The following is a 22,598-nucleotide window of genomic DNA, read 5'->3' on the forward strand; positions in this document are numbered from 1 at the left end:
GTGAAGTGGACAATATCGTATCGTGATGTCTCTGGCAATTCCCAGCCTTAGGAACAAGGTCTACAAAATGATTGTTTCTGCTTTGAAATATGAGTCTATGTATTTGTTCTCATGCTGATTTGTTCCTGTTTGGAAAAATAACCCTGTCCCTTACGAAGTACTAACTATGTAACATAAAATACAAGCCAAGAGAAGACCTCAGGCTAGCTAGTTTACTATTTATTACACCTAAGTCATAATAACATAATAATAACGAATGTTTATTTTCCCGGGTTCATGAATGTTACTTGTAACACCACAAGATGAAGGATGCGTGTTCAGAGAAGGTTGTCTCTCTGTCGCCATAGTATTCCTATTGGTAAGTGTCTATGCACCTGTTAAACCCGTCCGCCAATCACACGTCCATGTAAATGTGTCCAAGATGGCGACCTCCATCGTTCTGTATTATACGTTCTCGCCAATTGCAACAAAATAACATTATTGTCACATGTCAAAACGTTGTTGTTGGTCGCAGAAAATACAACACGGTTTAGTATATTGAATCGGAAACGTTAAAATCGTCTCCAATGCTTTGTACATTTGTAGAACTGCGCGCGGTGATGGTCTGAGGGGATTTCCAAGCATGGCCACCGATAACAGAATTCATTTCTGGAGGAAAAACGCAAAGGTTCCAGGGAGGTAGGTTTCAGTTCTCCCTCTCGTCAATGATAACAATCTCGTGATTATTAAGATTAGAATGGTGTATTCTGATAAGGAGTTAATAACTCCTGTATTTTAGTGGGCATAACGTCGTTGATTTTGCGTCATTACAGTGCCATTAAAGGTTAATAAAACATATGCTTAATAGCCCTGTTCGATGGATAGTTTATAAAGCCTTTGACAATAAAGAAGTGGTGGTCTTTGTTGCACTAGGAGCACTTATTAGAGCTCATATGAGGCCACAATCATGCCTTTGTCTTGGCTAACATATGTTGTTACCTAACGTTACATATACAACCTATGTCATGTGGTCTGTAACGGGGGAATGTTGACATGTAGCATATGCAGCAGACTGAGAAAAAAATCATTTCAGAAACGTCCCCAATAGAGTATTTAACTAATAGATTGGCATATGAGCCTTTGTTGTGGAACCCCTTTACCGGTGGGAAAATCAACACAATGTGTCTATCTAATTATGGCCCATGATGAGGTATCACAATGTATCTCTTCAGAAACGATCATAAGGGGAAGTTGATTACAACATTGTAGCTATTAGAGTTGACAGTCATTTCTGGTCAAGAGTGAAGATCTTGATTTATTCGTTTTAAAAACTCTTGAACCTAGTTTAAATATTTCAGCAGAACGTTTTTTGAAAAAAATCAAACGTTTTCATCTTGTTCCTATGAACAATTAGCAAATAACGTTATTCTATCCCAATAGGCTACATTTGAGTTGTTATGCACAGTTTTATGATTGAATATGATCCATTATTTTAGATACATAATGTTGAATGGAAAGTACAAATCATTCTGGTTACAGGTTTATTCTCCGGGTTGGTGCTTTTCTTTAATACTCTCGAGCCCTTCTAAGTCACTAATTGAGTCAGTCACATGGGGGATGGGAGAACACAGATGTCAGTGACATTGGAAATGCATGACCAAGGCCCATATTCACAAAGTGCTGATCTAGGATCAGTTTAGCCTTTTAGATCCCAATGAATACAATTATATGGACAGGGGTGACCTGATACTGAATCAGCATACCTACTCTAAAAAATGCTTTGTGAATTACAGGCCTCAAATCAGCCCAGGCAGTTGAATGGCTGTTTTCCTGCCAGGCTGCCCGGGTCTGTTGAGGCTCCAGGGCAAGGGTAGGGTGTGGTGGGTACCAAGGTAATGTGAGGAGTCTCTAAGGAGTGGGTGTTGCCTTTGGTGAGGAAACAACACTGTTCCCAATCCTGACAGAACAAGTTACGTAATGATCCATTATGAGATACCATCCAGACATGATAGGGCATTACCATTGTGCCTTTTACACAAATATACAGTCTGTAAATAAATACATTATATTAAAAGGTTACTAGGTAAAGTCAATATTCTACAAATATCCCCGAAAGACACAGCTGACGAGTCATTTTACTACAACATGAGCTATTATTGTGTCAAAGACCCAGTGACTTGACTAATTCAGTTATCTACACAACGTAGCCTAGATAACATTTGGCTATTTCCCCCTCGACGGAGCTTGGTTCACGTCAGAACACAAAGGGAGACAGGCACACAGGCGCCTTTGGACTGTGTTGCAGGTCACAGCTCTTGTAGCATCATCAGATGAGTGCTCAACATGCTAGCATCCGCTGAACAGGATACTCTCTCCATGGGGTGGCAGTAAGTCTGTCACTCGCACTGGCAAGCTGTTCACAGAATCTCTTAGAGCTACAGTATATACCTACAGTACTACTGTAACAACCATTATCCAAAACCAAAACAGAATTTAGATTAATATTTTAGGAGCGAGCTAAGAAGTCCTCAGTATACCCATTATGGTTGCTCTGGGGGAGGTCTATGCTTTTCAACGTGTAAAATTCATAATGAGTTGACTATACATTTTTGTATTATTATGATTTTTTAAAAACATTTTATTTAACTGGGCATGTCAGTTAAAAACAAATTAGTTTTTTTACAATGACGGCCTTATGACCAACATTGTCAATGAATCATGAAAAGAGGCCTCAATGGGCCCACGTTCTCCCCAGTGAAGTACAGCTAGGCTACTGCTCTTTCCCCTCTACAGTATACAGCCAGTTTATGGAGCACAGCATCCTCCCCTTGACCCCAGAATCCACCGCACGTAAGTGCTCTGCATAGCTGATCTGCATGGAACCCACGGGGATTTATACTATATGTCATTCAGCACATCTTCTTTTATTTAACCCTTTATGTTTTTAATTGATTCAACATAGATTTTCGCATGCTTAGTTTAGATTGTTGATGTTCGTGTCTTGTCTGTATTGCCAAGCCTTTGAATATGTGTGGATGGTAATTGCTTAGTTTAGACTGTTGGCGTTCGTGTCTTGTCTGTATTGCCAAGCCTTTGAATATGTGTGGATGATAATTGCTTAGTTTAGATTGTTGACGTTCGTGTCTTGTCTGTATTGCCAAGCCTTTGAATATGTGTGGATGATAATTGTTTAGTTTAGACTGTTGACGTTCGTGTCTTGTCTGTTTTGCCAAGCCTTTGAATATGTGTGGATGGTAATTGCTTAGTTTAGACTGTTGGCGTTCGTGTCTTGTCTGTATTGCCAAGCCTTTGAATATGTGTGGATGATAATTGTTTAGTTTAGATTGTTGACGTTCGTGTCTTGTCTGTATTGCCAAGCCTTTGAATATGTGTGGATGATAATTGTTTAGTTTAGATTGTTGACGTTCGTGTCTTGTCTGTATTGCCAAGCCTTTGAATATGTGTGGATGATAATTGTTTAGTTTGATTGTTCCACGTTATTACATTGATCTTTTTTTTTACACTATTCCTTTTTATTCCTTTTTGTTCAGCGGTTCCTTTTTATATTATATATAGTGAAAATACAAAACATTATGAACACCTGCTCTTTCCATGACGTAGACTGACCAGGGGAATCCAGGTGAAAGATATGATCCCGTATTGATGTCACTTGTTAAATCCACTTAAGTGTAGATGAAGGGGAGGAGACAGGTTAAAGAAGGATTTTTTTAAAGCCTTGAGATGGATTGTGTATGTGTGCCATTCAGAGGGTGAATGGGTAAAACAAAAGATTTAAGTGCCTTTGAACAGGGTGTGGTAGTAGGTGCCAGGCGCACCGGTTTGTGTCAAGAACTGCAACGCTGCTGGGTTTTTCACGCTCAACAGTTTCCCGTGTTTATCAACAATGGTCTACCACCCAAAGGACATCCAGCCAACTTGACACAACTGTGGGAAGCACTGGAGTCAACATGGGCCAGCATCCCTGTGGAACGCTTACAACACCTTGTAGAGTCCATTCCCCGACAAATTGAGACTGTTCTGAGGGCAAAAGGGGGTGCAACTCAATATTAGGAAGGTGTTCTTAATGTTCTGTACACTCAGTGTATATTGTCAATGTATCATTGTGTGTTTACCATGAGACAGCTGTAGCTGCTCAATGGTTTCTTCTTTATACCAGTGGCACGTAGATTAAACGTTTTCATTTTCTCTCTGCAGGTTTCCTAAAGACACTCCAAAGGCAAATAATCTCAAGTCCAAAAAGGCGTCTAGTTTCCACGAGTTTGCCCGCAGCACAAACGATGCCTGGGACATTGACGATGAGGAGGATGAGGACTTCTTAGCTCCCATCCATCCCTCATCTCTCCCACCCACCCTGCTCTCCACACAACAGGTACCTCCTCTTCCTCCACAACAACCCATTAACACCACCATTGAGCCAGACACAGGGCCAGGGCCTGCAGACCGGCTGGCTCCCCCAACAGCAGAGGTCCGCCTTCAGCATGAGGAGGCCAATGGCAGAGTGGTGGTGAAGTCCAGCAGTGAGGCCCAGCTCAACACCAATACAGGTAATGAACAGGACACTAAAGTCAGGGGTGGGTTTTAGGGAACATGTGTTATCCCATTTAAGATATTGCTCATTATCAACTCAATACTGCCTTGATATGGTCAATAATCTGCTCTTTGTGACTTGTCACTCTGCAGTCCCATGATCCTCCACTCTCTTCCTCCACAGTGCGTTCCACTCTGCAGAAGCAACAGTCTCTCCCAGTCCGCCCCATCATCCCGTTAGTCGCCAGAATCTCTGACCAAAATTCATCGGGGGCCCCAATCATGACAGTGCGAGACAAGAGTCGATTGGACAAATTCAAATACCTTCTGTCCTGTCCTAACACCGACCTCGGTGAGACTCAACACCCTATACATTGAACAAAAATATAAACACAACATGGAAAGTGTTGGTCCCATGTTTCATAAACTGAAATAAAAGATCCCACAAATGTTCCATTCACACAAAAAGCTTATTTCTGTCAAATGTTTTTGCACAAATTGTCTTTACATCCCTGTTAGTGAGCATTTCTCCTTTGCCAAGATAATCTATCCACCTGACAGGTGTGGCATATCAAGAAAACTGATTAAACAGCATGATCATTACACAGGTGCACCTTGTGCAGGGGACAATAAAAGGCCACTCTAAAATGTGCAGTTTTGTCACACAACACAATGCCAAAAATGTTTCAAGCTTTGAGGGAGCGTGCAACTGGCATACTGACTGCAGGAATGTCCACCTGTTACCAGATAATTTAATATTAATATCTCTACTATAAACTGCCTCCAACATCATTTTAAAAGATTTGGTTGTACGTTCAGCCCGCCTCACAACCGCAGACCACGTGTATAGCGTTGTCTGGGCGAGCGGTTTGCTGGTGTCAATGTGGTGAACAGAGTGCCCCGTGGTGGTGGTGGGGTTATGGTATGGGCAGGAATAAGCTACAGACAACGAACACAATTGCATTTTATCGTTGGCAATTTGAATGCATAGAGACACCGTGACGAGATGCTGAGGTCCATTGTTGTGCCATTCATTCTCCACCATCACCTCGTGTTTCAGCATGTTAATGCATGGCCCCATGTCTCAAGAATCTGTACACAATTCCTAGAAGCTGAAAATGTCCCAGTTCTTCCATGGCCTGCACACTCACCAGACATGTCACCCATTGAGCATGTTTGGGATGCTCTGGATCAACGTGGACGACAGCATGTTCCAGTTCCCACTAATATTCAGCAACTTCACACAGCCATTGAAGAGGAGTGGAACAGCATTCCACAGCCCACAATCAACAGCCGGATCAACTCTTTGCAAAGGAGATGTGTCACACTGCATGAGGCAGATAGTGGTCACATCAGATACTGGCTGGTTTTCTGATCCACACCCCTACCTTTTTTTTAAGGTATCTGTAACCAACAGATGCATATCTGTATTCCCAGTCATGTGAAATTTGTAGATTAGGGCCTAATGAATTTATTACATCTTTCCTTATATGAACTGTAACTCGGTAAAATCTTTGAAATTTGTTGCATGTTGCGTTTATATTTTTGTTCAGTGTAGATTGAGGAAGCTAATTGAAGGCCAATGTTCTATTTACAATGTTTGTATTCTCATTCTATTATTTACAATGTAAAGTATGTATTCTCATTCTATTATTTACAATGTACAGTATGTATTCTCATTCTATTATTTACAATGTAAAGTATGTATTCTCATTATATTATTTACAATGTACAGTATGTATTCTCATTCTATTATTTACAATGTAAAGTATGTATTCTCATTATATTATTTACAATGTACAGTATGTATTCTCATTCTATTATTTACAATGTAAAGTATGTATTCTCATTATATTATTTACAATGTAAAGTATGTATTCTCATTATATTATTTACAATGTACAGTATGTATTCTCATTCTATTATTTACAATGTAAAGTATGTATTCTCATTCTATTATTTACAATGTAAAGTATGTATTCTCATTATATTATTTACAATGTACAGTATGTATTCTCATTCTATTATTTACAATGTAAAGTATGTATTCTCATTCTATTATTTACAATGTACAGTATGTATTCTCATTCTATTATTTACAATGTACAGCATGTATTCTCATTCTATTATTTACAATGTAAAGTATGTATTCTCATTATATTATTTACAATGTAAAGTATGTATTCTCATTATATTATTTACAATGTAAAGTATGTATTCTCATTCTATTATTTACAATGTAAAGTATGTATTCTCATTCTATTATTTACAATGTACAGTATGTATTCTCATTCTATTATTTACAATGTAAAGTATGTATTCTCATTCTATTATTTACAATGTACAGTATGTATTCTCATTCTATTATATACAATGTAAAGTATGTATTCTCATTATATTATTTACAAAGTATGTATTCTCATTATATTATTTACAATGTAAAGTATGTATTCTCATTCTATTATTTACAATGTAAAGTATGTATTCTCATTCTATTATTTACAATGTACAGTATGTATTCTCATTCTATTATTTACAATGTAAAGTATGTATTCTCATTCTATTATTTACAATGTACAGTATGTATTCTCATTCTATTATTTACAATGTAAAGTATGTATTCTCATTCTATTATTTACAAAGTATGTATTCTCATTATATTATTTACAATGTAAAGTATGTATTCTCATTATATTATTTACAATGTAAAGTATGTATTCTCATTCTATTATTTACAATGTAAAGTATGTATTCTCATTCTATTATTTACAATGTACAGTATGTATTCTCATTCTATTATTTACAATGTAAAGTATGTATTCTCATTCTATTATTTACAATGTAAAGTATGTATTCTCATTCTATTATTTACAATGTAAAGTATGTATTCTCATTCTATTATTTACAATGTAAAGTATGTATTCTCATATTATTTACAATGTAAAGTATGTATTCTCATTCTATTATTTACAATGTAAAGTATGTATTCTCATTCTATCTCCTGGGCCTTGTGATCCACAGAGGAGCTCCGGAAGCACAGCTGGTCAGGCATTCCACGAGAAGTGAGGCCCATCACATGGAGGCTCCTCTCTGTAAGTACTATGATGACCTTTGACCTACTCTCTGTAAGTACCATGATGACCTTTGGCTAAGCTGGCGATCACACACAAAGGAGTATGACGATATGTTGGGGTGGGTTTCACATCCTATCTTTTTAAGATGTTTTTATTTTATTATTACTTGTTCAACAAAATGTCTTTCTCTGAGCAATTGTAGCAGTGTGAAATAATATCACTTCCCAAACTTATCACACTTCCTGTTCCGGTACTGAGTATTTCCTCTTGATTAATAAACAACATGTTTTCTTCTCGTCATTTCTATCAATGGTAGGGTTACCTCCCAGTCAACATGGAGCGCAGAGACCTGGTGCTGAAGAGGAAGAGAGATGAGTACTTTGGTTTCATTGAACAGTATTACCACTCCAGGACAGACGAAACTTACAAAGACACATATAGACAGGTAATATAGATGAATCACCAAATCCTAATATATCAATGTTTACCAGTGTTTAAGTAGCATGTGCCTACTGTAGTGAGTCCGTGTTTAAGTAGATCATACCTACTGTAGTGAGTCAGTGTTTAAGTAGATCATACCTACTGTAGTGAGTCAGTGTTTAAGTAGATCACACCTACTGTAGTGAGTCCGTGTTTAAGTAAATCATACCTACTGTAGTGAGTCAGTGTTTAAGTAGATCATACCTACTGTAGTGAGTCAGTGTTTAAGTAGATCATACCTACTGTAGTGAGTCAGTGTTTAAGTAGATCATACCTACTGTAGTGAGTCCGTGTTTAAGTAGATCATACCTACTGTAGTGAGTCAGTGTTTAAGTAGATCATACCTACTGTAGTGAGTCAGTGTTTAAGTAGATCATACCTACTGTAGTGAGTCAGTGTTTAAGTAGAACATGCTTTGTTTCCACAGATCCACATTGATATTCCGAGGACAAACCCACTAATTCCACTTTTCCAGCAGCCTGCGGTGCAAGAGGTGAGCTTCTCTCTCTCAGCTCTTCATACTATTTGCCTGGCTTGGATAGGCAACAATTCATTTTTTATATTTTTTTATATAGATGGGTTTTTTAATACACTCTTAGAAAAAATGGTTCCAAAAGGGTTCTTCAGCTGTCCCCATAGGAAAACCCTTTTGGTTCCAGGTAGAACCCTTTTTGGTTTCAGGTAGTTTAGTTTAGTTTATTAATTCGACCATTTTAAAAAACAAGCACACATTACAACTCAAAAGCCATACATGCACATGAATAAAATCATAGAGCATAACACACAATAAAGTCTGGGACTTATTTCCATTGTGGTCCTCTTGAGACAAGATGAATAGGCAAGATTGAATACAGTATGGCAGTGAAATAATAAAACAAAAACAGAGAAGAAGAACATCTATCTCATCAAAAACAGAGAAGAAGAACATCTATCTCATCAAAAACAGAGAAGAAGAAAATCTATCTCATCAAAAACAGAGAAGAACATCTATCTCATCAAAAACAGAGAAGAAGAACATCTATCTCATCAAAAACAGAGAAGAAGAAGAAAATCTATCTCATCAAAAACAGAGAAGAAGAACATCTCCTCATTCCAGTTACATCATAGGGGTTATTCATATGGGCACAGAAGACATCAAATATATTTGAAGTTTATTTTTAGAACTGCCCAGAGAGGACGTTGTTTTTATAGGCAGAGGCAACTCATTCCATTCTGAGGCTCCAGTACACAAGAAAGTACCTTTCCCAGCATTACTCCTGAACCCGTATAAGCACACATCAGCAACACCTGATCTGGTGCTGTGATTGTGTGCATCCCTAACACGAGGATAGTAATCACTTAGATATCTGGGCGCAGGACCATAAATACTCCTGTAAACCAAACCTTTTCTAATCTAGGACACCCTAGCCTCAACAGGCAGCCAGTTTAGTTCCTGAAAGCAGCTCCTGCCTCAGCTCCTGAGTACGTGGACTCACCTTCAATACTACCCTGATCAGCTTATTCTGGGCTATCTGGAGCTTCCCCTTCATAAGTTTAGATAAGCCCCCAAAACAGGAAGTACTAGCATAGTCAAAATGGCATTGAATGAGGGCAGTAGCTAGCACTTTCATGGAGTCCTTATCTAGCAGCTTGGACTTTCTAGCCAAAAACTCCTGGCATTAACCTTCCCTAGCACCTTATTGGCCATTCTCACACCTCCCAAGCTTCCATCAAGGATACATCCATCAAGGATACATCCCACTCTGATTTCAGACGACCTACACAATTTAGGTCTGGATCCCAAAATAATTGCTTCAGTTTTCCCTTAAGTGCAGAGATAGCTTATTATCTCCAAGCCATTTGCTAATGTTAGTAAGCTCTGTGCTAAGTATGCTCTCCAACATAGTTTTACTTTTGTGAGACACCAGAAGTGTGGAGTCATTTGCATAAAGAAAAAGACGGCATGAACAAACATCTTTCATATCATTAACCTTTCTGATCTCCCCATCCCGGATCCGGGATCGTGAATACAGACTCAAGCTCATTACCATAACGCAACGTTAACTATTCATGAAAATCGCAAATGAAATGAAATAAATATGCTAGCTCTCAAGCTTAGCCTTTTGTTAACAACACTGTCATCTCAGATTTTCAAAATATGCTTCTCAACCATTGCAAAACAAGCATTTGTGTAACAGTATTGATGGCTAACGTAGCATTTAGCGTAGCATTTAGCATTAGCATTCAGCTGGCAACATTTACACAAAAAAACAGAAAAGCATTCAAATAAAATAATTTACCTTTGAAGAACTTCAGATGTTTTCAATGAGGAGACTCTCAGATAGCAAATGTTCAGTTTTTCCTGAAAGATTATTTGTTTAGGACAAATCGCTCCGTTTTCTGCGTCACGTTTAGCTATGAAAAAACCCCTGTATCCAGGATTGTGTAAATCTATCAGCAAGCTCATTAGCATAACACAACGTTAACTATTCATGAAAATCGCAAATGAAATTAAATAAATATGCCATCTCGCAAGCTTAGCCTTTTGTAAACAACACTGTCATCTCAGATTTTCAAAATATGCTTCTCAACCATAGGAAAACAATAATTTGTGTAAAAGTAGCTAGCTAGCGTAGCATTTAGCGTTAGCATTAGCGTTAGCATCCAGCACGCAACATTTCAACAAAAACATAAAAGCCTTCAAATAAAATAATTTTCCTTTGAAGAACTTCAGATGTTTTCAATGAGGAGACTCTCAGTTAGATAGCAGATGCTCAGTTTTTCCAAAAAGATTCTTTGTGTATTAGAAATACCTCCGTTTTGTACATCACATTTGGCTACCAAAAAAAAACGAAAATTCAGTCCTCAAAACGCGAACTTTTTTCCAAATTAACTCCATAATATCGACTGAAAACATGGCAAACGTTGTTTAGAATCAATCCTCAAGGTGTTTTTCACATATCTCTTCGATGATATATCGTTCGTGGAAGCATGGTTTCCCCTCTCAATCAAATGGAAAAATACTTGCACATGGCTTTGCGCACCAGTTTCGACGCAGGACACCAGGCGGACACTTGGAAAATGTAGTCTCTTATGGTCAATCTTCCAATAATATGCCTACAAATACGTCACAATGCTGCCGACATCTTGGGGAAACGGCAGAAGGTCTAAGCTTATTCCTGTCGCATTCACAGCCATATGAGGAGACATTAGAAAACAGAGCTTCAGAAATTCTGCTCATTTCCTGTTTGACGTATCATCTTGGTTTCGCCTGTAGAATGAGTTCTGGGGCACTTACAGACAAAATCTTTGCAGATTCTGAAACTTCAGAGTGTTTTCTTTCCAAAACTGTCAAGAATATGCATAGTCGAGCATCTTTTCGTGACAAAATATCGCGCTTAAAACGGGAACGTTTTTTATCCAAAAATGAAATAGCGCCCCTAGAGATGCAACTGGTTAATGTACAACAAAAACAGCAGAGGCCCAAGCACGCTCCCCTGCGGAACGCCACAACTCATTGGTTTTTGCCTGAGACAATAACCTCTACTACTTGCTCCCTTCCCGATAAATAGGACTTTACCCAGCCTAGAGGGATACTGCTTAACCCCAGTGCCTCCAGTTTGGAGATTAGGAGACAGTGGTTAACTGTATCAAAGGCCTTCTGTAGGTCAAGCAGTACCATTCCACACAGATTTCCCTCATCAATCTCTTTCCTGATGAAGTCAGTCAAGTAAAGTAGACATGAATCAGTGGAGTATGTTTTTCTAAAACCTGACTGAAAATCATACATTAGACCCTGTTTGTTAACATATTCATACATTTGCTCATGTACAATTCTCTCCAGGATCTTTGATGTTACACAGAGGATAGATACAGGCCTATAATTCCCAGGGTCAGACTTTATCCCCTTCTCATACAGAGGTATAACTTTAGCTTGTTTCATGTCCCTGGGAAAGGTGCCTTGTTCAAGAGAGAGATTAATGATATGCGTAATACAAGGGCCAATTTGCTCAGCAGAATCTATTAGAAACCTTGCAGGAATATTCTCCAGGCCTGTGGCTTTGGAGCATGTAAGCTCTGCCAGCATACTGACTATTTTGGCTGTTGCTGCCTTTGTAAAAGAAAAAGAGTTTGAAGCCCTAACTCTACATAATATTTCTTGACTTGGTTGCTTCCATACAAACCAGAACTGGTGGGCAGCTTGTTAACCAGCTTGCTGGCAACAGAAGTAAAAAAAGAGTTGAATTCATTGGCAACCTCTGCTTTTTCATATACCATCTCCTCCTTGATATTCAGTCCAATACTGTTTAGTTTGTTTTTGGTAGTACTACTACAGCCTAATTCCTTAAATGATTTCCAAAGATTTTTAGGGTCATTTTTGTTCTCAATTATTTTCTCAGCAAAGTAACCCCTCTTAGCTTCATCCATCCTGCTCTGTGCTTCATTTCTGTGACGTTTATATAGGACAAAATCATGCTGCTCTTGAGAGTTCTTACATTTTCTTAAAGGCCTTATTCCTTGCATGGATAGATTCTAGAATCTCATGATTAAACCAAGTTCTAGAACTCTGCTTTACCCTGGCCCGTCTAATGGGAGCCATCACATTCACCACATCAAGGAATCTACATTTAAAAGACTTCCCAGGCACTGTCTACCTCTACACTATCTAGCACAGGTGACCAGTCAATTTTACCCACTTCCTCCCTAAACATTTCAACACAGTATTTTTTGAGTCCTCTGATTCTAACGGTGTTGTGACACTTAAATCTATCTTTAAGAATCCTCCTTGTGCAAAATGTAATATAATAATCACTTGATTCCATAGACTATTACTCCACTCTGCGATATTTTAGATTATCAGACACCAATATTAAGTCAATCGTACTTTGCGCTGTTTTACATATCCTGGTGGGATCTTTTATCATTTGGGTCAGAGCAAGTGATCTACAAAAGTGCATAAATACATTGTGGGTTGGGCTATTCTTTGTGCAGACGTCAGTATGGAAATCCCCAAATTATTTCCTTCACCAGGGAATCATTACAGTTTGACAACACAATTATAAGACCTTCGATAGAATGCATTCTGCTTGGGTGGCCTATAACACACACCCCAAACAAAATCGGCTTGGTTTTGGGATGGCAGATTTCCAGCCAGACAATCTCAGGATCAGCGCTTAAATCTGATCTGACGTTAAAAGCAATATCGGATCTTACAAACGCACATATCCCCCCACCATTCCGATTCCGATCCTTCCTGACAACAGAGTAATTACCCATCTCAATTTCTAAGTCACAAACAGATGAATCCAACCATGTCTCCGTGAAACATAAGACACCCACCTCTGATTTGCAAACCAACAGGCGTATCTCATCGATCTGCGGTAGTAGACTTCTGACGTTTAAGTGCACAAAATGTAATCCTTTCTTCCCAAAGGCCTCATTGAATTCCCGATCCACTTGTAACTCGCCTCCCACTGCGCTGCCATCTTCCCACTGCACTGCCTCCGGTGGCGCCTCTGTTGCCATGGAGCACCCCTCCCCAGGTGCTACTCCATCGTCCTCACCACCGTGTCCCCCCGTCACTCGCCTCTGGTGGTCTCCGCTCCGCTGTGGACCCCCCCCACCTCCTCCGATGCACTCTCCACCCTCAGGAAGTCCTCTGGTCCCACTCCACCTTCAATGCTCACGCACCCCGCGGGTACAGCACACCGCCGGTACAGCACCACGCCGGTACAGCACACCGACAGCAACAGTAAGCTTCATTGACCCCATGTCCAAAGCTAGAATTCGCTGCATTTTAGATGAATCCACTGCGCGCCTTCCAAACACACCAAAGCTTTGCTGTTACTCTTCATCCAACGTTCACAAGAGGAGCCTGGGTGCAGTTTGATGGGGTTCGTGATAAAGTGAGGTACTGGGCATTGATGGATATCCCCCGAAATAGGTAGAACTATTTTGGGTTCCATGTAGAACCCCCTGTGGAATGGGTTCCACACGGAACCCCTTTCTTCAAAGGGTTCTCTTATGGGGACAGCTAAAGAACCATTTTTAGGTTCTAGATAACACCTTTATTTCTAAGAGTGTATACGTGTAATATCTCGTTGGATTGTATCCATGCCTGTCTGTGCCTTGTGTTCATCAGGTGTTTGAGAGGATCCTCTTCATCTGGGCTATCCGCCATCCAGCCAGCGGCTACGTCCAGGGAATCAATGACTTGGTCACTCCATTCTTTGTGGTATTCCTTTCCGAATTTGTTGGTAGGTTGGCTGATGTGAACCAGACGAGGCTTTTCCGTATGAAATGAAAATGGCCACTGAATCCTCTGACAGGGTGTCCAATAATCGTGTCTTATATTTAATTTCCGAAGGATTAATATACAGCTAACTGCCAAAATAAAGGAAACACTTGAGTAAATGAGAGATACAAAATATATTGAAAGTAGGTGCTTCCACACAGGTGTGATTCCTGAGTTAATTAAGTATTTAGGGCCATGTATAAAATGCCCAGATGCCCTTTATTTTGGCTACCATGGCTAGAAGAAGAGATATCAGTGACTTTGAAAGAGAGGCCTCAAAAGAACCTAGAGGGTTTAAAGGGTATGTATATCTCTCAAATCTGTCGTTCTGCCCCTGAACAAGGCAGTTAACCCACTGTTCCTAGGCCGTCATTGAAAATAAGTATTTGTTCTTAACTGACTTCCCTAGTTAAATAAAGGTTAAAATAAAATAAAAAAAGTCACCAGATCTCAACCCAATTGAACACTTCTGGGAGATTCTGGAGTGGTGTCTGAGACAACGTTTTCCACCACCATCAACAAAACTCCAAATGAGGGAATTTCTCACAGAGAATGGTGTTGTATCGCTCCAATAGAGTTCCAGACACTTGTAGAATCTATGCCATGGTGCATTGAAGCTGTTCTGGTGGCTCGTGGTGGCCCAACAACCCTATTAAAACACGTTGTTGGTGTTTCCTTTATTTTGGCAGTTACATGCATTAATTTTTTTTCCACCCTGCGTAGTTATTTTTCAGCATTGCAAACCGGCACCTCTGCTTCCATGAGTGTGTTGGATGTAGGGGTGGATGACTGTGATATTTGGGGTTTGTCTCTACAGAGGAGGATGTGGAGAATTTTGACGTAGCATCCTTGCCTCTTGAGACCCAGAGGAACATTGAGGCAGACAGCTTCTGGTGCATGACCAAGCTGCTGGACGGAATACAGGTTGGTATCTAGAATGTTATTCAGTTATTTTCTCCATCTGTGCCAATGAACCTCTGTCTCCAGCAGCCCCCCCCCCCCACACAAACACAATCACAAATAAAATCCTCCTCGTGATGTGTTGTTGGTATTATTGTTGTTGTATCTGTACAGGACAACTACACTTTTGCTCAGCCAGGGATACAGAACAAAGTTAAAGCTTTGGAAGAATTGGTCAGCAGAATCGATGGTGAGATATGGTCTCCTCGTGTTGTTTACAGTGTCTGAGGCCAGTGTGTATTATTTCAGATGACCTCAGGGTCAGTTTTCATCTCTCTGTGTGACTGTGTCCCTTTTTCTCTCTCACAGAGGACATACACAACTACTTTAAGAGGTATGAGGTGGAGTACCTGCAGTTTGCTTTTCGTTGGATGAACAACCTGCTGATGAGAGAGCTACCTCTACGCTGCACCATACGCCTCTGGGACACCTATCAGGTGACACACACACACACACACACACACACACACACACATATAGATATTTGCATTCAACGTTTGCATGTAGATCTGAATGTTTGTGGGATTTACATAGATGATGTGTACGTGTTCATCACATGCTGACCTGTCGTTTATCCCTGCAGGCTGAACAAGAGGGCTTCTCCCACTTCCACCTCTACGTCTGTGCTGCTTTCCTGATCGAGTGGCGCAAAGAGATCCTCTCCATGGTCGATTTTCAGGTACCATTAATTCTGTCGACTGTTGAACTGTTTTGTACAGTACTCGAGCAGGTTCTGTTGATCAAGGTATTTGAAAACATATTACCTTTTTTTCTATGTCCTGACAGACCCTCCAGTGAAAAGCTCTCATTAAAAAAAATGATCTGCATATTTCAGTGTTCATGACACTTTGCAGATGGTGCCTGTGACTGAGGCCCATCCGGGATTATTCACACACGTCCCATCCAGTTCCAAAAATGGTGCTTATGTCATAAAATGTGTCTCTGCCTTTCCAGGGTCTTCTCATGTTACTCCAGAACCTTCCTACAATCCACTGGGGGAACGAGGAAGTGGGCCTTCTCCTGGCTGAAGCATACAGACTCAAGTATATGTTCGCTGACGCGCCCAATCACTACAAGAGATAGGCCTCTATGCCACTGGTTCTTCAACTCTTTTTTTTTAACCGTGGCACACCTTGATAGGATAAAACATTGTGCTGCACACCTGCAATTTCCCTATTCATGTAGTGGTAATGGCATGCATCTTACATGATCCATACTGCAAATCATCTATTTTCTGTGACAAATGTTTTTTATAGGTTAAATGGAGTTAATTTGATCGTTCCTTAATCTGAATGTGTGTCTACCCCTTAAAGAGTGTCCTGTGAATCCGAGTTAGATTTTTTTTTTTATAGGTCCGGTTATATGTATATATAGTCTGTTACAAATATATATATATATATATATATATATATAATTTTTTTACAGTTTGGGCTACATATGAACAGTTTTCTGCATTGTTAAAGGTGCAACCACGGACACAAAGCCACGCTCTGTTTGTTTCTACGGCAACGGCTGTGGTACAGCTAAACCTAATCAGACTTGGTTATGCTAATTGTTCTCACAGGCGAAGTAAAGGGATATAAATGTACTTTCTCGTGATGCGCGCCCCTCAAATGATACAAAATGTAACAACAGCCTGAGTGCACTGGACTTGAAACAGCCACACAGATGGAACCATGTGCCATTCAATGTATTATCTGAACGGCGCTGGTGCTCCCAAGTCCAAATTCCACAGTTCACATTCGTTAGTGTCCCCCCCCCCCCCCCCAAAAAAAATAATTAAGATTTGGAAAAGTTTCACTGCACAGCTGAAAGTTCCTCAAGGCACAACACTGTGCTGCGTCACACAGGTTGAAAACCACTGCTATATGCACTGGTGAACAGATTGTAAAACAAGAGATATGTAGGTATGTAGAGATATGTAGAGATATGTAGGTATGTAGAGATATGTAGGTATATAGAGATATGTAGAGATATGTAGAGATATGTAGGTATGTAGAGATATGTAGGTATGTAGAGATATGTAGGTATGTAGAGATATGTAGAGATATGTAGGTATGTAGAGATATGTAGAGATATGTAGAGATATGTAGAGATATGCTGATATGTAGGTTTTTATTCCTCTGACATGACTGACGGACATACTGTAAAATACCTTGCACATGCGTATAGATAGATTATGCACTTCAAAACCCTGGCCTGAACTACCGTTTGTACAATATTTTTCTTGCCGTCTTTCTCTGTTAATAATTGCATTGGCAAGTTTCATTCCACCGACTCTGCAGTGTATTATCTTAGAGCCAGTGGCTTGAACGTCTCAGTAGTAGTCTGTTACAGTTCACGCCGTAGGCATCGAGTAGGGTCCTGGCATACAGCTGTGAGTTCTGCTGTTGGAACTCTATACTGTACTGTATAAATGACTGGTATTTTAATCTGGAAGGGATAAGTACTTGGCTAATCGGTTAATGGCTAGTTCAAATTAATTCATACTGGCATTAAATCAGTATTGTTTGTCTCAAAGGTTTTAACCGAACTCTGAATGGATGACGATGACAGTTTGATCATCCTTTAAGTTTCAGAGAGAATATACTTGAGTTATTTTGTTTTGTCGTTTGTTTATGACAAGAGTTCTGTGGTAAAGCTAGCCCACATATATTTGACCACTTTGTCCTCACTTGTTCCCTTCGTGGGAATATTGAGTCCAGCAAAAGGCCAGTCTGAATATCTAGTGAAGAAATGGTCCAATGTAGTACAACGTGATACGGGAGGAGTCACGGCTGCTACCTATAGCCGCTCTGTACACCAGGAAAAGGTACTTTACTTCAGGGCTTATCTATAGGGGTGCCTTATTGAATCCCAAGGCCTCAATGTGAATCGGATGAGAATAGCGACCTTTAATTGTTGATGTATTGTTGTAAAGTTTGGACTAGATATAAAGTATTAGTTGAACTAGATATAGCTGTATTTTATCATCTGATTATTTGCTATTTTGTTTAGTAATCGTCAGACTTCAATTTTCTTTCTAGATTATATGAAACTGTGGCACGTATGAAAGTTGATCAATTGGATCAAAAATGAATTTGTCATTTGCAACTGAATGAGACTTGTCTACCCTTCAAATCGTGTAAACCTGAAGGGGATCTGACACTTTATCAAACGTATATTGTGTGTGTTTGTGGTGTTCATAACAATGCGATGCAAATGTTGCTTTTGTCTATTTCCTCTTCCTGAAGAAATGTACAAACCAGTGCAATCTAAATCAACAATCTGCCACACAATATAACGACCATCCAGGAAGCTCTTCAGATAGGAGAGAAAATGACTGTTGTACTTCCCTGTTTGTGGTTTGCAACAGCATCTACTCTTATTTAGTAATGGTTAACTTAAACAGTTGTCTGTAAACTTTATAGAAGTGAAAATGGTGTATATTAAGAAGTCAAATGTTCAGATTTGTTATATAGTAATGGACTGTGTTTTGCCTTGACTCTGAGGGTTGCTAAATGCTGATGGGGATTTTCAGAGGAAACTTTTAGTAACCCTCCCTACACAGTTACTTGATCTATTGAAAACGGTGTCCTGTGATATCAACACAGCTGTATTTCAAGCCTTTGTTATAAGAATGTGTAATGCTCTCTTTCTTTTACTGTCTAACATGGAAAACTGAAATGTTGTCATTTGACCTTCTGTTTTGTGTCAGTTGATATTGGGGTTATGTAGTAGCCTACCAGTTGATATTGGGGTTATGTCGTAGCCTACCAGTTGATATTGGGGTTATGTCGTAGCCTACCAGTTGATATTGGGGTTATGTAGTAGCCTACCAGTTGATATTGGGGTTATGTAGTAGCCTACCAGTTGATATTGGGGTTATGTAGTAGCCTACCAGTTGATATTGGGGTTATGTAGTAGCCTACCAGTTGATAGTGGGGTTATGTAGTAGCCTACCAGTTGATAGTGGGGTTATGTAGTAGCCTACCAGTTGATAGTGGGGTTATGTAGTAGCCTACCAGTTGATAGTGGGGTTATGTAGTAGCCTACCAGTTGATAGTGGGGTTATGTAGTAGCCTACCAGTTGATATTGGAGTTATGTCGTAGCCTACCAGTTGATATTGGGGTTATGTCGTAGCCTACCAGTTGATATTGGGGTTATGTCGTAGCCTACCAGTTGATATTGGGGTTATGTCGTAGCCTACCAGTTGATATTGGGGTTATGTCGTAGCCTACCAGTTGATATTGGGGTTATGTAGTAGCCTACCAGTTGATATTGGGGTTATGTAGTAGCCTACCAGTTGATATTGGGGTTATGTAGTAGCCTACCAGTTGATATTGGGGTTATGTAGTAGCCTACCAGTTGATATTGGGGTTATGTAGTAGCCTACCAGTTGATATTGGGGTTATGTAGTAGCCTACCAGTTGATATTGGGGTTATGTAGTAGCCTACCAGTTGATAGTGGGGTTATGTAGTAGCCTACCAGTTGATAGTGGGGTTATGTAGTAGCCTACCAGTTGATATTGGGGTTATGTAGTAGCCTACCAGTTGATATTGGGGTTATGTAGTAGCCTACCAGTTGATATTGGGGTTATGTAGTAGCCTACCAGTTGATATTGGGGTTATGTAGTAGCCTACCAGTTGATATTGGAGTTATGTAGTAGCCTACTAGTTGATAGTGGGGTTATGTAGTAGCCTACCAGTTGATATTGGGGTTATGTCGTAGCCTACCAGTTGATATTGGGGTTATGTCGTAGCCTACCAGTTGATATTGGGGTTATGTCGTAGCCTACCAGTTGATATTGGGGTTATGTAGTAGCCTACCAGTTGATATTGGGGTTATGTAGTAGCCTACCAGTTGATATTGGGGTTATGTAGTAGCCTACCAGTTGATATTGGGGTTATGTAGTAGCCTACCAGTTGATATTGGGGTTATGTAGTAGCCTACCAGTTGATATTGGGGTTATGTAGTAGCCTACCAGTTGATATTGGGGTTATGTAGTAGCCTACCAGTTGATAGTGGGGTTATGTAGTAGCCTACCAGTTGATATTGGGGTTATGTAGTAGCCTACCAGTTGATATTGGGGTTATGTAGTAGCCTACCAGTTGATATTGGGGTTATGTAGTAGCCTACCAGTTGATATTGGGGTTATGTAGTAGCCTACCAGTTGATATTGGGGTTATGTAGTAGCCTACCAGTTGATATTGGGGTTATGTAGTAGCCTACCAGTTGATATTGGGGTTATGTAGTAGCCTACCAGTTGATATTGGGGTTATGTAGTAGCCTACCAGTTGATATTGGGGTTATGTAGTAGCCTACCAGTTGATATTGGGGTTATGTAGTAGCCTACCAGTTGATATTGGGGTTATGTAGTAGCCTACCAGTTGATATTGGGGTTATGTCGTAGCCTACCTGCCTTGACCTCACTTAGCTGATGTAAATCAGGAATAGTAATTACATTTCCAACTTTCATACCCATTTCTCTGCTATGGTAGGAAAGATGTGACAGTCATTCTTGTATTCATGGTTGCTTGTTTCGTCACAATATGGTTTTGAACGTTTGTTTTGAACTGATGGCCGACTGAGCATTCTACTCAATGCATTTTAGATCAAGGGCAGATGGAGAACGTTCATAAGAATGGTATGACGCGACCGAGTGATGGAGGTGCAACCAATGAATTGATTGGCATTTAGGTTCAGTTTCAACAATATGGCTCAAATTAGTTTTGTCAGGTTTTTTTTGTGACCCTATGACAACCTAACATAATAAAACTGAAGTACGTTTTTTCGTGCATCAGTTTTTCTGGCACAATCTGAAGATCCTGGTTAGTTTTTCAATAATCAGTGCTAGAACAGTGCACTTGGTGGTATTGGATGTGTAATCATGATAATGAGAAAACTGAAGTGCCATAACTTCTGTACCAGTATAATTCTCATATTGGTTTTTAAGATCACCATGTAGTTCAATTAGGATTTTTCTGCCTATTAAATCATCTAATTGTCATTCTACTTTAGATTTCTGCTTGTTCCAGGTACATATTTTACCATGTCTTCTGAAGTCAGTGTTTTTGTAGGAAAAATGCAGACTTGTGTTCTTAGTTGGCATTTTCACATTTTAGAATGATTTGTTGGTGTATTTAAGTAGTTGCCTTTCAGCCTTAAACTGTGCTCTGTCCTCATTTGTTTATTTGCTCAAAAAAAATTCTGACTTTGTGTAATTTTAATTTAATTCATTCTCCGATTGTATTATTCACTCCATGTCGCACTGTTTCATGGTCATGCAAAGGTTCACTGCATTTTGATTTTAAAAACAGGAGATATAGGACAATGAAACCTGAAGTCATTGTCTAAATTCAAATTTCCAATCATTCATTTGTCTTTTTCTAATCTTCAATAACCAAACTATTCAGCCAATAATGTTTTCTTTCAGTCCCATGCTTCTGTAGTCATTACTGGTTTTAGCCTTAAATTGAGGAGATATTACAGTATTCTGCTGTATATTAACTTTTTGTTTATATTAAACGATTGTTACCCTTTGTTTTGACTGAGCCATGTTGTTATGTGTTGTGCATTGGGGGGGGGGGGCTCAGATTTATACTCCTCTCTGGCTAAATAAAATATTTATATCTTTTACATTCCACTTAATTCTCTAATCATAAACTTTGGGGTTCATCCAATGATATATATATATATACAGTATATACACACACTAGATAACTGATAGGGGTTGCTGTTTTGAAGCCAACGCGCCTCCATTTTAGTACTCCTCCACTGGTGTAACAAATATTTTGCAAGGTATAGATAGATTGGTTGGTTGTTTATAGCAACCAAACCGATGTGCGCGCAACCATGGGGCAAAACAGACTGGTTTGGCTTTGATTTTTGACAACGTGTAAACTATATTTAATCTCCATGTTTATTGAAAACATAAATAAATTGGTACAATGAGCACTTGTTGTCTCTCAAATACATTGTTACAGTTGTTGGTTAGCTAGCCATATTAGCATCAGTCAAAACACCTCAAAACAGGACATGGTATCAAGAACAAGATAAAACTAGCTGAAACAAGTCACTTATGATTCCCCCACATGGCAGTTTCTTGTCATTGTTGATAGCTATCTGGCCATCTAGAATTACAACAACTTGCGGACTTCTGCCAGAAGTCAAGAGACCTGGCAGTGTGGTGCCAGGACAAGACAGCAACCTCTCCCTCAACGTGATCAAGACAAAGGAGATGATTGTGAACTAGAGAAAAGGAGGACCAAGCACGCCCCCATTCTCATCGACGGGGCTGTA

At 39.6% G+C, this 22,598-nt stretch overlaps 1 protein-coding gene across 2 annotated transcripts; it reads left to right on the forward strand.

Annotated features, from left to right (window-relative positions):
• The first annotated feature begins 405 nt into the window (after positions 1–405).
• LOC110532787 (TBC1 domain family member 22B) lies at positions 406–21,840 on the forward strand. 2 transcript variants are annotated; one of them, XM_036988894.1, is made up of 13 exons: positions 406–678; positions 2,773–2,829; positions 4,195–4,544; positions 4,712–4,879; positions 7,549–7,619; positions 7,918–8,046; positions 8,509–8,574; positions 14,203–14,317; positions 15,173–15,279; positions 15,430–15,505; positions 15,625–15,752; positions 15,899–15,994; positions 16,270–21,840. In XM_036988894.1, the coding sequence occupies exons 1-13, from the start codon at positions 623–625 to the stop codon at positions 16,396–16,398; spliced, it is 1,548 nt and encodes a 515-aa protein (XP_036844789.1). In that variant the 5' UTR covers positions 406–622; the 3' UTR covers positions 16,399–21,840. The 2 variants fall into 2 exon arrangements, with proteins under 2 accessions (XP_036844789.1, XP_036844790.1); XM_036988895.1 differs by lacking the exon at positions 2,773–2,829.
• The last annotated feature ends 758 nt before the right edge of the window (positions 21,841–22,598 follow it).

The sequence above is a fragment of the Oncorhynchus mykiss genome, chromosome 9, assembly GCF_013265735.2.
Source record: "Oncorhynchus mykiss isolate Arlee chromosome 9, USDA_OmykA_1.1, whole genome shotgun sequence".
Taxonomy (NCBI): Eukaryota; Metazoa; Chordata; class Actinopteri; order Salmoniformes; family Salmonidae; genus Oncorhynchus; species Oncorhynchus mykiss.